The sequence below is a fragment of the Hylobates moloch genome, unplaced genomic scaffold (genome assembly GCF_009828535.3).
Source record: "Hylobates moloch isolate HMO894 unplaced genomic scaffold, HMol_V3 SCAFFOLD_2, whole genome shotgun sequence".
Classification (NCBI taxonomy): domain Eukaryota; kingdom Metazoa; phylum Chordata; class Mammalia; order Primates; family Hylobatidae; genus Hylobates; species Hylobates moloch.
Genome location: NW_026652277.1, coordinates 43,712,406 through 43,728,302, shown reverse-complemented (window position 1 = coordinate 43,728,302; position 15,897 = coordinate 43,712,406). Strand labels below are relative to the sequence as shown.

The window sequence follows — 15,897 nt, the reverse complement described above, 5'->3', positions numbered from 1 at the left end:
TTGACAAATGGGATCTAATTAAACTAAAGAACTTTTGCATAGCAAAAGAAACTGTCACTATAGTGAATACACAACCTACAGAATGGGAGAAAATGTTTGTAACTTATCCATCTGACAAAGGTCTAACATCAAGTCTACAAGGAACTTAAAACACATTTATAAGAAAAAAATCCTATTAAAAAGTGAGCAAAGGACATGAACAGGCACTTTTCAAAAGAAGACATTTATGTGGCCAACAATCAGGAAAATAAGCTCAACATCACTGATCATTAGACATACGTGAATCAAAACCACAGTGCGATACCATCTCATGCCAGTCAGAATGGCTATTATTAAAAAGTCAAGAAAGAACAGATGCTGATGAAGTTGCAGAGAAAAAGAAATGCTTTTACACTGTTGGTGGAATTGTAAATTAGTTCAACCATTGTGGCAGAGAGTATGGTGATTCCTCAAAGATCTAGAACCAGGAATACCATTTGACCCAGCAATTCCATTACTGGGTATATGCCCAAAAGAATATAAATCATTCTATTATAACAATACATGCACATGTATGTTCACTGCAGTACTACTTAAAATAGCAAAGACATGGAATCAACCCTAATGCCCATCAATCATAGACTGGATAAAGAAAATGTGGCACACATACACCATGGAATACTATGCAGCCATAAAGAGGAATGAGATCATGTCCTTTTTAGGACATGGATGGAGCTGGAAACTAACTAACTTCTCAGCAAACTAATGCAGGAACAGACAACCAAACATTGCATGTTCTCACTTATAAATGGGAGCTGAATCATGAGACCACATGGACACTGGGAGGGGAATAACACACACTGGGACCTGTCATTGGGGCAGCTTAGGTGAGGGAATAAGCAAGAATACCTAATGCATGCTGGGCTTAATACCTAGGTGATGGTAGGAGATCTGTGCAGCAAACCACCATGGCACACATTTACCTATGTAACAAGGCTGTACATCCTGCACCTGTACCTCTGAACCTAAAATCAAAGTTGAAGAAAAAAAAGAAATTTTTCTTTTCACTGGTGAAATAATTACGTGCATTTTGGATTTTTTCTTACTAAGGGAAACAAAATTTTACACATTAATGCCTTTATGCTATAATATCTATAATAGTTCTTATTTTTTCTTGTTAAAATTTATGTAAATACTTTCCATTGATTATGTGTTCCTCATAATTATGAAACATCAATAAAGTGATTTTTATTTTAAAAAATTACAGCTGAACATTTTACTTTACACCCAGAAGGGAAAATGCATCTCATGCATTTCTATTATGCTTAGAGGTACCCTAGGAAGATCTATTGCACTTGACTATTTCCTATGTTGGAGGCTAGAAAAAATTTTATGTAAGTATGCATGTGTGTATGTATGTATGTATATATGTATGTATGTATGTATGAACGAGATGGAGTCTCATTCTTGTTTCCCAGGCTGGAGTCAAAGGCATGGTCTCAGCTCACTGCAACCTCTGCCTCTGAGGTTCAAGCAATTCTTTCTGCCTCAGCCTCCCAATTAGCTGGGATTACAGGAGCCCGCCACCCAATCCCGGCTAATTTTTTTTTGTATTTTTAGTACAGATGGGGTTTCAACATGTTGGCCAGGCTGGTCCTTCTTCTTTCTTAATAGTGAACTTTTTGGCATTTTACTTTTTATATATTTCTTTTCAAAATTTTTTATTTTACATTTGGGAGTACATGTGAAGGTTACATAGGTAAACATGTATCACAAGGGTTTGTTGTACATATTATTACATCTCAGGTATTAAGCCCAGTACCCGATACTTATCTTTTCTGTTCCTCTTCCTCCTCCCACCCTCCACCCTCGAGGATGTCCCAGTGTCTGTTGTTTCCTTCTTTGTGTTCCTAAGTTCTTATCATTTAGCTCTTATTTATAAGTGAGAACATGTGGTATTTGGTTTTCTATTCCTGCGTTAGTTTACTAAGCATGATAGCCTCCAGCTCCATCTGTGTTCCTGCAAAAGGCATGGTCTCATAGAAACAATTGTTATTGCACAGAAGTAAAACCATCTACTAAAAATTATCACTATCTGTTCAATAATAGGAGTGTCTGAAGAATTTTTGGCTGAATACAACCACGGATTAAAGGTACTATACAAAAAGTGCTTTTATACCACCAGACCCTCCCGCAACACTCCCTCATGCCTACTTCCCTGCAAAAACAAACAAATAAAAAACCAAAAGGGCTGAAGGAAATGCAAGCAACAGAACATGGAAATAGGAGAACATAAAGAAACACGTTGGCCAGGCTCCGTGGCTCACGCCTGTAATCCCAGCACTTTGGGAGGCCGAGGCAGGCAGATCACCTGAGGTCAGGAGTTTGAGACCAGCCTGGCCAACACAGCAAAACCCCGTCTCTACTAAAAATACAAAAATTAGCTGGGCACGGTGGTGCACACTTGTAGTCCAAGCTACCCCGGAGGCTGATGCAGCAGAACTGCCTGAACGTGGGAGGCAGAGGTTGCAGTGAGCCGAGATTGCACCACTGCACTCCAGCCTGGACAATAAAGCAAGACTCTTGTCTTAAAACAAACAAACAAACAAAAACAAACAACAATGAAAAACAAAGAACCATGCTAAAGATTTCACATGGTCGCCTACAGAGAAAACATAGTTTACCTTGGTTTTTGGAGGTGGTTTTGGCATGTCTCTTTCTAAGCCTCTTGTTAAAAGGATGTTCTTATAACAGGCCTCCTACAAAAGAAGTATAAAGGAACATTAGAGATTAAAGAAACTTACCCTAACCAAAAATTACAAGGTAGTAAAAAACAATTTTTAAGAGAGAGCATTTCTGGATTGAGTTGTTCACATCAGAAGCTGGTGAAATTGTAGCATGGAGTCAAAACTTTTCCTCTTACTTGTCATATACAACAGTAAAGTAAGATAAGATGGTGATGGAGTAGGTGAGAGATTTATAGTACATATATTCAGAGATGATCATTAAAAATCGTATCTGCACTATTATGTCATTTTATCACATACATATCCACTATAGACAGCTTGCTCTTCTTTTGAGAAGTGAATAGTTAAATCTCCAAAATATCAACCAACAAACTTAAAGTCGCCAACATTCCCCACATTTTACAGATGGATTCTGACACTTTACATACTTGATCTTAAACAATTTCCTTCAGTTCATTTAGCAAACCACTATTAAATGGTGATAGTTTTGTATTAACATCCTGTGGAAGAATACATGAGTATCTGTTTCCAGAATTATTAAACCTCCAAGTCCTTGGTTCACACCAAAACAACATTTGCCAAAATAATGGCAGAAATTACAAGGAGGCAGCTGAGGCAGAGCTGTATAGATTATTTATTCATACACGATGAACAGAAATGACAGTAATCTTGTTTGTTTTGTTGTTTCAATAATGCAGAGCCTCACTTCCAAATAGCCATTAACTTGGATAAGCTTTCCATAGATGATTCCATCTCCAAATTAAGATAGGAAAATAATACATAAAAGGAAAATTATAGGCAACAAGAAGGCTAAGGAGAAGGTCAGTCATATTTTTTTCACTTATTCCATAATCCTCTGTATCCCATTTCTTCCCCAACATTCCTGCCATTCAATCATCTAAATCATACATTTTTTAGTTTAATTTATGGCTAATTCGTTATAATCTTTTAAACATAATTTTAGTCTACATACTTCAGAATATTACTAAAATTTGCTAGACTTATATTCATTTATTTCTAAAGGGAACAATATATTATTAGGATAAAATGTCCCTAAAGAAAGTAACAACACTAGTTATTATTAATAAAGATTGAATCTTATCATGTATTAGGCACTGCTAAAGACTCTGCATTTATAATGCCATTTTTATGCCCGATAGCCCTATGAGCTAGGAACTATTATCATCATCTCCCCTTCAAGGCTAACACAATGCAGGCTTACAGAAGTTAAGTAAACTTGCCCAAGATCACACGGGACTCAAAGATTGTTCTGTAAAACATTAGGGCCTGAGCTCTTAATACCTTTATAATTACTCATCTCTGATATACTATACTTGGCATCTTAAACCACTAAGTTGTGGAGCCATAGCATTTTAAAGCCAAAAGAGTTTTGTAAAGGTCAACTAGTCGGCCTCCCTGATTTTACAGATGAGGGACTTGGATTCTAAGGTGATGTGTCCAAGATCACATAGACAGTGGCAAAGCTGAGACTCGTGTCTGGACCACAAAGCAGTACATAGCACATGTTCTCAGGTTGGTGCTAGGGAGAAACATTCCCAGATGCATAGGGGATTGGAAGCCTCTTCTAAGCTGGGGAGTAGCTGCAGGTACTGCCAACACTCTCAGCTGCCTGTGGCCTCACGTAGCCCTTATGTAAGTACCAAAGGGTACATTTCAGAGATCCCTAAATAAGTGTGCGTTCCAGTCTTACCCTTTCCCACTAGTTACAGCACCTGCTGGTGGTAAGCTGCTTTCTGGAAATAGTGAATGAACCCATTCCCGCTTCTGACTCACTGTGAGAGGGATAAACTATATCCAGCATGACATTTAGGAGAGCCAACTGCATAATACATTGCGTAATTTGACTATGCTTGGATAACACAATTATGCTTTATGCTTGTACCCGTTTTTTAAACTACTGGTATGTAAATGCTAGAATATGATGAAAAGAAACAAGGCTGACTGTTAAGGGAAATTAGTAGAAATGTCTGATTTTTGTCTATGACTGAGTGTTTACAAATGCCTATAATTCTTTCTTCCTTATGCATAAAACAGAAGTGACAGTATTTCTTTATTCTATTTTCTAGGCCTGTCTCTGTGAATTAATGGGCACAAGGCTGACAGTCAACTTTTCCCTATAAGACTCTGAAAGCATTTTTTCTAAACTTCTTTTTGCAAATGTCACCTACATGAATTATATTTACTTTTTGTTTTATGACTTTAAACTCAGACAATACAGACAAAGTAAAGTTTAGCAGTCTGAGAATGAACTGACAGATAAGAGATCTAGCTCAAGGAAGAAGTAGTATTTACTGATGAAAAGACAAGCCAGCACCCGTTCAGAGTTGCGTTCCCAGTGCCCCATCAGAACGGTACTGAAACAGCAGCTCCCACCCTTGCAGCAAGCAGCAAGCAAGGGGGCTGCAGAGCCACAGGACACAGGTAACACCTTCCTGTAAGGCCCATGGTACTTAGATTTCTGGAGAAAAGTTAAATAATTCAACTAGTAACCTAAGCAAATAACTGGTGATAACTTAATGTATTCTTTTAAAACATATATTATGCAGTTAAGTATGAAATACTAAGATAAAGCATTTTATAAACCTTTATAAAGCCATTTATATTTGTACATATGTATCTGAGAAAGTTGAAAATTTATGTCCACAGCAAAAACATAAACACAAATGCAAATAGTAGCATTATTCATAATAGACTAAAAGTGGTGACAATCCAAATGCCCATCAATTGATGAATGGATAAACAAGACATGGTATAGTCACATAATAGAATATTCTTCAGCTATAAAAAGGAATAAAGTATTGACACCTGCTACAACATGAATGAACCTTGAAAGCATGCTAAGTGAAAGAATACAGACACAAAAGGATATATATTGTGTGATTCCAATTATATGAAATGTCCAGAATAGGCAAATACTTAGTGACAGAAAGTAGATTGGTTATTGCCAGGGGTTGGGAGGAGTGGGGAATGTGGAGTGACTGCTAATGGGTCTGATGTACATGAAGTTTTTTTTTTTTTTTTTTTTTGAGATGGAGTCTCGCTCTGTTGCCAGGCTGGAGTGCAGTGGCATGATCTTGGCTCACTGCAACCTCTGCCTCCCAGGTTCAAGTGATTCTCCTGTCTCAGCCTCTGGAGTAGCTGGGACTACAGGTGTGCACCACCATGTCCAGCTAGTTTTTGTATTTTTAGTAGAGATGGGGTTTCTCCATGTTGGCCAGGATGGTCTCTATCTCTTGACCTTGTGATCCGCCCACTTCGGCCTCCCAAAGTGCTGGGATTACAGGAGTGAGCCACCATGCCTGGCTGAGATTTCTTTTTAGGGTGATAAAAATATTCTGGAATTAGGTAATGGTGATGATTGCACAGTTTTGTGAACACACACAAAGCCACAGATTGTATACTTTATAAGATTGAATTTCAATGGTATGTGAATTATATCTAAATTTTTTACAAAGCCATGTAAAGAACGTTCCCACATTCTCAAGGCAAAAGAGACCTTGGGTTTGTGTTCAAACTCTTCCTTTAGAAGAACTTTTTGGAAAAAGTTTGGATGGGGATGTTGTGTTTCTAAGTGTTAAACTGTATGTAGGCATGAAAATTTATTCAAAAAATATCAACTGAATCTTATTACTAGTTGGAATGGGTGGTATTCCAATGCTGGGCACTGGAGAATGAAGTGTCAAACTGGACATTAATAGATCACATAGGGTATATTTATATTTATTTTAAACATTTGGTTTACTTACATGAGACTTTTGACCGAACTAATTGCTCACTTTAACGAACTTTGCACAACACCTTCTTGCTTAAACCAGCTGTGTCATGGTATCATAAGAACACCAATTAAAAATACAATAAGGAAGGAAAAAAATACCTTGTTTATCGTGGCTTCTTTTGCCTTACTATTCAACTACTAATGACATTTAAAAATAGGAAAGCACTCACTGTCCCTTCAGCCTTGCACACTACTTCCACAGCTCTTTTAAGGTGTGGTCCCTTGTTTCACTCAGGTCTTTGCTCAATTTCACTGGAGCAGGTTCTCTTCCCAGGATGCCACCTGGGAAGGGATATTAATCACTACCTCTCTCCTCTTCCACTTGTTGCTCTCTATCTCTATCCCCTACCCTATTTTATGTTTCTCCATAGCCCTTAGAAATATCAGACCTTAAACTTACTGGTTTTAATTCTTTTTTTTTTTTTTTTTTTTTGAGATGGAGTCTCTCTCTGTCACCAGGTTGGAGTGCAGTGGTGCCATCTCAGCTCACTGTAACTTCTGCCTCCTGGGTTCAAGCGATTCTCCTGCCTCAGCCTCCTGAGTAGCTGGGACTACAGGCACACGTCACCATGCCCAGCTAATTTCTGTATTTTTAGTAGAGATGGGGTTTCACCATGTTGGCCAGGATGGTCTCGATCTCATGACCTTGTGATTTGCCTACCTCAGCCTCCCAAAGTGCTGGGATTACCAGTGTGAGCCACCACGCCCAGCTGCTTTTAATTCTTTATTGTCCATCTCACCCTACTCTGTGAGAGGACTTGGTCAGTCTTCTTCATAAATACATTATATCCACAGAGCCCACAACTAGGTTTGGCACATAGTAGGAGCTCAATTATTGAGTGACTGACTAAACTGAATGAATAAAATCTCCTTCCAAACCCCTTGTGCATTCCTCCTGCTTTTAGTCCCTTCTTAATTCCCTTCTTAAATTCCCTTTATGATCCTTCGTTCTCTTGCTAATACCCTTAATTTCCTTCCTCCAGTCTCCAATCATTGTATTCACCTCACAAAAGTACAATGTTGGATGAATCCAGCTATATGCCTTCTCTGTGCTGGGAACGGAGCAGCTCAAAGTGTCTGGAAAAAATTACAGAATTGGTTGATTGGTTTCACATTAAATTTATGACCAAAAACTTTGGATGGGCCCTCCCTCATGTACAGCAATTCTGCTATACTTCTTGCGTAACTTGATTTTCCACTTTCCAAGATGGTATTTCTTGTCTTTCCCTCTATTCTCAAACCCCTTTCTTTCCATTCTTGCTTAATACCTCTTTGGAAAAACAGAAACATCGGAGCAGAAGCTACTCATTGCCACACCATCAAATCTACAAACCTAGCTGAAATCATTCGATCCTCTCTGCCTTCTCTGTTGTTGCAATGAGAGATAAGACTGGTTGTATCAAAGAGCAATTCCCTCCATATGCACAGTGGATCTCATTTCCTCTCACCTCCCCAAAGGCTGCTCCTTCAATGGTCTCCTGTCACTCCCTTCCCCACTATGACCATTCCCATCAATCACAAGCAGGCTCTGCAGTCATATCTTCTCATTTTTGTTTGCTTATTTTTAAAAGATACTTCCTTAATCCTACATCTCCCATTAGCTATGGTCCTACTTGCTTCCCTTCATAGAAAATTCCTTTAAAACAGCCATCTTCACTCACTTTCTCTACTTCCTCACCTCCAATTCATTCTTCAATGCCCTAAGATGTGGTCTTTGTCTCACTATTTCACAGAATCTGCCAAAACAGTCACAGCACAGCCTCCATCTTACTCTTGTTCTTAGTAACATTTAAAGAAGGTGACTATTCTTGAATTACTCTCCTCTCTTAGCTTCCATGACATCACTGGTAGGTGGCTTTTGATGGTTAAATTTAAGTGTTAACTTGACTAAATGAAGAGATGTCCAAAGATTTGGCAAAACATTATTTCTGGGTATGTCTGTGAGGGTGTTCCGGAAGACGCTAGCATTTGAATCAATGGGCTGAGTAAGGAAGTGGATTCCACCCTCACTAAATGTCACAGGCACCACCCAATTGGCTGAGGACATATATAGAACAAAAAGGCAGAGGAAAGGTGAATTTGCTCTCTCTCCTAGAGCTGGGCACCCATCTTCCCCTGCTCTTGGACATTAAAACTCCAGGTTCTGCAGCCTTTGGACTCTGGACTTGTATCATCAGCCTCCCAGCCTCTCAAGCCTTCGGACTTAGACTGAGCCATGGTACCAGCTTCCCTGGTTCACCAGAGCTTGCAAACAGCATATTACAGAGCTCTTCAGCCTCCAAAATCATGTGAGCCAAACCCCATAATACATCACCTCTCTCTTTACACACACACACACACACACGCACACACACACACACACACACACACACCTCCTATTGGTTTTGTTTCTCTGGAAAACCTTGAACAATATACAGGGGGAAAACATTTTCCTACTCACCCAGACCAACTCCATACAGTTGGCTGCTGCTCCTCCTCTATACAACAAAGTTACAGTTACATATCTATTGGTTATTGGTGTATTTTCTGAATCCTCTACTAAAGAGAAGTCTAAGCCTGGGCAACATAGTGAGATTCCGTCTCTATAAAAACAATAAAATAAAATTAGGCAGGCACAGTGGCACATTCCTGTGGTCCTAGATACTGAGGAGGCTGAGGCAGGAGGATCTATTGAGCCCAAGAGGTCCAGCCTGCAGTGAGCTGTGATCACACCACTGCACTCCAGCCAGGGTGACAGAGCAAGACAGAAGAAAGAAGAAAGAAGAAGGAAGAAGAGGAGGAGGAGGAGGAAGAAGAAGAGGAAGAAGTAGTAGTAGTAGAGGGAAGAGGGAAGAAGAGGAGGAGGAAGAAGAAGAGGAAAAAGAGGAGGAGGAGGAAGAGGAAGAGGAAGAAGAGGAGGAGGAGGAAGAAGACAGGAGGAAGAAGAGGAGGAGGAGGAAGAAGAAGAAAGAAGAAGGAAGAAGAAGGCGGCAAATAATATGTCTCCTTTTACTACTGTGATCACAATTCCATAGAGAAGTGCCTGGTATAGTAGGAACTCAATAAATGTGTGTTGAATATATGAATGAAGGAAGTCGGAGTGACTTAAGAGTTGATACAGAGAAGTCTTCTTTTCCCAAATGATATGAAATCACTCACCTTCATGGCTTTTAAATACAACCAATATATAATGTTGCCCAAATTTGTGTCTCTGTCTCTGATGTTTCTCCTGAGCTCACATTACTTACATCTAACTGCCTAATTGGCAACTCTACACTTAGTATGTTCAAACTTGAGCTTATAAATTATCAGCCAAAAAATTCTGTCAGTCTGAGGTTGCAGTGAGCCGAGATCATGCCATTGCACTCCAGCCTGGATGACAGGGCGAGACTCTGTCTCAAAAAAAAAAGAAAAAAAACTGTCAGTCTTTGAGTCTTCCTTAGATTAGCAAATGTCACCTAGTTGCTCAGGACAATGTCTTAGGAATCTACCTTGATTCCTCCCTTTCCCATACCTCTTGCATTCAACCCGCCAAGTGCAGTCAGTACTATCTCCAAAATAAACTGAAATCTGTCCACTCTTCCCTATGTGTACAGTCACCCCAATCATAACCATCATTGTTCACCTAAATTATTTCAAACATCTTGCCTTCTACAAGCTTTGTACATGTAAATCAGATGATGTCACTTCTCTACTCTAAATCTTCCAATGATATATCATTATATTCCTATAATAAAATCCAAATTCCTTACCATGACCTACACAGTTCCAATGATCTAGCTCTTGCCTATGTCTCTAATCTCATACCATTTGCCCTCTCCTCGTTATGCCCCAGCCACCACGGCCTTCTTTTCTGTTCTTCAAATACCCCAAGTCCCTTCCTGCCTTCCAGCATTTTCCCTTCTTATTCCTTCTCCCTGGAATGCTTTTCCACACTGCTCTAGCATAGCTGTGCATTCATTCTTATCTTTCAGCTCCCATGTCACTTCCTCAGAGAGGCCATCTTTAACAACCCTATCTAAAGTGGCTCCTCTAACTATGCTCTTTTCTTCTTAACAGGCTTCATCTTCAACCACAGTACTTACTTTAATTTGTTATTAATTGTCTACCACTCCAAGAAGTCTTTAAGGCTCATGAGAGGTAAAGATATTTGATCAGTGTACTCTAGTATTCAGTGTATATTTAATAAATATATTTTGAATGAACAAATAAAACTGTCAACTTCTACATTTCCCTTCCTTTTAGCATTAATTTCCAACCATTAGAGAATTTTGGTGGACTCTGTGATATTGGGAACAAGATAATAACACATTTTCCTATTTCAGATGGATGAGGATAGATACAAAAGAAGCTACATTATGACAGGGAGGAACTGCATTTGGTGTGCTGGGGTCAAACTCACAACAGTTGATTTGGTCAGATTTGGTGATCTGGAGAGCAGAAGACAGAGAGCAATACTGATATGATTACAAACTGAAGTAGCAAAGGCCCATGGCTGAGGCCTCTTATAGGAAAGCACATGTAGAACAGTGCTACTTTGCACATAACCAGGGTCCAATACATATATGACTGGCAGATTACAGACCACTCTTTACAACCCCATAGAAGTCTCTTCTGCAACTCATCTGTATCTCAAAATGAATCTCAATCTGATTGACCGAAAAAAGTAGATTTTCTTAAAACTCAAAAGAAATATAATTTTATCTTTACATTAATGAAAGGAATAAATTGAATTTTAAAATAGCACTTTCTAGATCTTCACTATATATTTTTGGAAAAACTCTGCAATTTTATGGCTTGGCCCAGGGAAGTAGAAATGAGAGGATGAGAAGTAGTGAAATTCTACATAGAATTTCGAACTAATTATAATTACTTTATGAACTGCAACAATAATATTCACAGGTAGAACCTTATGAATTACATACCTTATGAAACACAATTATTATTTTAATTGTGTTTAAGTCTATTAAAAATTGCCCTACAGAAAATGGCAACCAGTCATTTCCATGTAAAGAAAGAAATGAAAATGACTTGCAGCAGGGGTGGTCAAATTAAATCAAAGCTTTATTGTCAAGTGCTGTGGTTTGAGTATTTGTCCTCTCCAAAAGTCATGTTGAAATTTAAGCCCCAAAGTGGCAGTGTTGAGAGGCCCTTTAAGCAGTGATTGGGTTTTAAGAGCTCTGCCCTCAAGAATAGATTAATTCATTTGTGGATTAATAGATTAATGGGTTAATGAATGGGTTATTATGGGAGCAGGATTAATGGCTTTTGCATCCTCTCTTGCCATGTGACCTTTGCACATGCCAGCTCCCCTTCCCCTTTCCACCATGAGTGGAAGCAGCCTGAAGCCCTCGCCAGAAGCAGATGCTGGTGCTATGCTTCTTGTACAGCCTGCAGAACTGTGAGCCAAAGAAACCTCTCATCTTTATAAATTAAAAAAAAGAAGAAGAGGAAGAGAGATTTGAATTAGCACACTTAGCCCCCTAACTATGCGATGTCCTGTACCACCTAGAGCAAGAAGGCCCTCACCAGATATAGCACCTTGAGCTTGGACTTCTCAGCCTCCAAAACTACAAAGAATAAATTACTTTTCTTTATAAATTATTCCACTTCAGGTATTCTGTTACAAGCAAGGGAACATGGACAAAGACATCAAGCATCATTAAGCTCTAAAGTTTGGACTCTTGGTTTTAATATTATTATAATCCAATATAGAGTTTTCCTTCAGCTCCTATATCACCTCTTTGGAGAAGCTCCATCTAACAACTTCATCAAAAAAAGCTTTCCCTAGTTATGTTTTTCAACTTGCTTTACTTCTGTCTCAGTACTTATTGAGTTGAGATTGGTTTAGGTATCCATGTGTTGCTCTGATCTATTCCTAATATCTGTGCTTTCCTTTGATCATCTAACCCACCATCCTTTCTCATTTAACAGTCTTGACTTAGAGAAGCTCTACTTTTTATTTATTTGCACAGAGGTTTAAATAATGATCCACTACCATACGCAAGTGTGCAAGTGTCTGACTCAGGGCCTTTATACTTGCTGTTCCTTCTGCTTAGAATGCTCTTCCTCCAAAAGTTTGTATGGCTTGCTCCACCACGTCATTTAGATCTGCACTCAAATGCTACCTAGCCTAGGAGCCTTCCTTCATTTCTCTACATAAAAAAGCTCCCCAGCTCCCTTCTCTCCCACCAACTCATATACAGTACCATTAATTTCAAGAGTGTATCATGGTTTAATTTTTTTTTTTTTTGCAGAATCTATCATCAGATGACATAGTAACTTCCTTAATTGTTCATTGTCTCTGTCCCCCCCCCACTAAAAGGTAAACATGAGAGCAGGTATTATTTTTAAAATTCACTGCTATTTTTAAAGCTCATAGAATACCAGCTGGCTAATAGGCATTCAATAAATGCTTAAATTACCGAATAGACTGATGAGTCAAAAACAACCTCTTCTGACTCCTCTACTTCAGTTTATCCTACACATGGATGCCAAATCAATTTTTTCTACTTTATTGCTCTTAGTCTGTTTTGTGTTGTTATAAAGGAATACCTGAAGCTGGGTAATTTATAAAGAAAAAAGACTTATTTGGCTCATTCTGGAAAGTTAAGTTTGGGCATCTGCATATGGTGAGTGCCTCGTGAAGGAAGGCAAATGGGGGCCAACCTGTGTAGAGATCACACGGAAAGGGGGAGGTGCCAGGCTCTTTTTAATAACCAGCTCTTGCAGAAACTAATACAGTGAGAACTCACTCACTTCCAAGGGAGGGCATTAATCTATTCATGAGGAATCCACTCCCATGACCCAAACACCCCCCATTAGGTCCCACCTCCAATGCTGAGGACCAAGTTTCCACATGAGATTTGTTGGAGACAAACAAACCACATCGAAACCATAGCCAACTCTAATTCAAGTTACACCTTTACTGGAAACTTTTTTTTTTTTTGAGACGGAGTCTTGCTCTGTCACCCAGGCTGGAGTGCAGTGGTGCGATCTCGGCTCACTGCAAGCTCCGCCTCCCGGGTTCACGCCATTCTCCTGCCTCAGCCTCTCTGGCCGGAAACTTTTAATTACTGCTGCTCATCATCAAATTTAAATTATTATTCCTGCCATCCAATACCTTTCAACTCACCCTTCTTATCATATCTACCCTACATGAACATTATAATTGCGGTCACTTGTTGCTTGCGCTAATTACTTACGTGCTTATCCCATTTTCCATCCTTGACCTCAGATGCTTAAAGGACTTTTCAATCTTTTCTCTCTTTATGGTGCTGAAGTAGACAATTAACATTTTTGCATGTCCAACACTCATTCTCCCTTCTTTGGAGGAAGATGTATTTTTAAGAAACCACTCTTCTCCTGTTGGATACAGTGTTTCAATAAAAGTGCATCTCTGATGAACAGTTGGACATGTCTTCCAAGAACTTCCAAATATCAATCAGATACCCATTCACTATAATTTTGACCAGAAATGAGAAGACTCAAAAACTGAGAATAGCTAAAGCCGACTCTCCCAGTGGCAGTCTGTTGAAGACACTGTTCAGCTCTCACACTGCCTGCTGCCCAGAACCTTATAGCTTGTCTTGGTAAGTGTCCTCTGGGAAGTCTGGTTTGTAGAAATTCCTTTCCTTTCCTTTTCTTTTGTCAAATTTTACCCAGAGTTGGTTTTCATTGTTTTCAACTAAAGAAAGTACTTTGAGTTACACAAATATTTATTATAGTGTCTTTTATATTGTGGGTACTCAAGAGAAAATTTTGAATTGAAATCATGCAGCATTGATGGTAATGATAATCAAACTAATAACACTGGCTATCACTTATATAGTAGTTACTACGTGCATGGCTTTCTTCTAAGTGCTTATTACACATTTACTCATTTGATCTTCACAAGAACCCTATGAAATATGTGCTTTTACTATCCAAATTTCATATGTAAGGAAAGTGAGGTACAGAGAGTATGAGTAACTTGTCTAAGGTCCTACATTTAGTAAGTGGCAACACTGGAATTTGAAGCCAGGCAATCTGTCTCTAAAACCTGCTCTCACCTGCACAGAATACTGCCTCTCCTGAAGGGTCCTTCCTATTTAATGAGATCAGGAAACAATGCAAGTTAGGTAAGTCCCAAAGTAAACCAAAGCAGGGAATCCTAACAAATAATCTTTTGTGTACAATCTTTCTTGTACAAGCCACAATCATAATGCATCACCTATATATTGGAGTGAAAATATGAAGCCTTTAATCATTATCAGGTCTTTCCTAAGTATTCAACCAAGCTTTGTGGCATGGCAACGCTTTGTGTACACCATATCATTTCCTCATCTTCTCCCTCTGGGCATCAGGAAAACCATTTTCAGCCTCTCTTCCAGTTAGATTGGGAGCCACATGACAAGCCAATTCTAGGTCTGGCCATAAAAATATTCCAAATTATTTTCATCCTCCTCTTTCCCTGATAAGGCAAACTTTGATGGTAGCTGGTCTAAGATGAGGAGGTCTCCTCAACCCACTGTACTGCAAAGTGAATGAGAAATATGTTTTGATTGTGTTAAGCCACCAAGGTTTTATAATCTTTTACAGAACCTTCCATTAACTACTCTGACACTATTTTCCCGTAAATAGCTATATTGTTGTATTCATACTACATTTGTTTAACTACATTATATAAATACCATAAAAAACAACAACTGGCATAAACAGGTTTGGAAACAAACATGATTGACTCCTGGTTAGCATACAGTAAAACTGGTATTGAGCAGGTGTATAAGACAGTCACCTATTAGTCACAAGTATTCAGGGTTGCCATGTACAGCAGTCAGCATGTCTTAAAAAGGAAGGCACAGAATTGATTCACCTGGCAAATTAGGTAGTTGGAAGTCTGTGAAGCAAACTTTTATTGTATGCACTAGAGATGTGAACAATTATTAATGCTCAGAATAGTTACTATGACTTTCTTGAAGGAAATTTGAGTTAACTTTCACTTAGATAAATGTATTGTAATTTAATAGATGTTTTGAGTAAATATAAAGAACTACAATAAGTGTTTTAGAAGATACAGGAATGTATGAGTTGATTCACAACTTAAAGAGAAATGCCAATGTATAAGTAAATATGAGATACTGTTCTCACCCTAGAAAAATTTACAATGCAACACGAGAGGAAAAAAAACCCCAACCTATCCAAGGCAGAATGTTCTAACAGAAGGAGAAAGAAAGTGCCACAAGACAACAAAGGAGATGAGGATTAACTGTACCTGGAGGATGGAGAGGGCTTCATGGAGGGGGGTAGAATTTGAGACGTCTCTGTTGGACCTGCACCAACTTAACCAGAAGCAGAACTTGCCACGAGGATTGAGAGCAAGTAGTTTATGCGGATGGTTCTGCTGTGGAATGGGGG

General features: G+C 38.9%; 1 protein-coding gene across 7 annotated transcripts in view; it reads right to left on the bottom strand.

The window, feature by feature from the left end:
- The window catches only part of FAM13A (family with sequence similarity 13 member A), a 394,397-nt gene that overhangs the window by 194,359 nt on the left and 184,141 nt on the right, over positions 1 to 15,897 (bottom strand). For all 7 annotated transcript variants that reach the window (XM_058432961.1, XM_058432969.1, XM_032141067.2 and 4 more), the window contains one exon: positions 2,664 to 2,738. In XM_058432961.1, the coding sequence (XP_058288944.1) occupies positions 2,664 to 2,738 (75 nt within the window). The remainder of the gene's footprint in view (positions 1 to 2,663; positions 2,739 to 15,897) is intronic.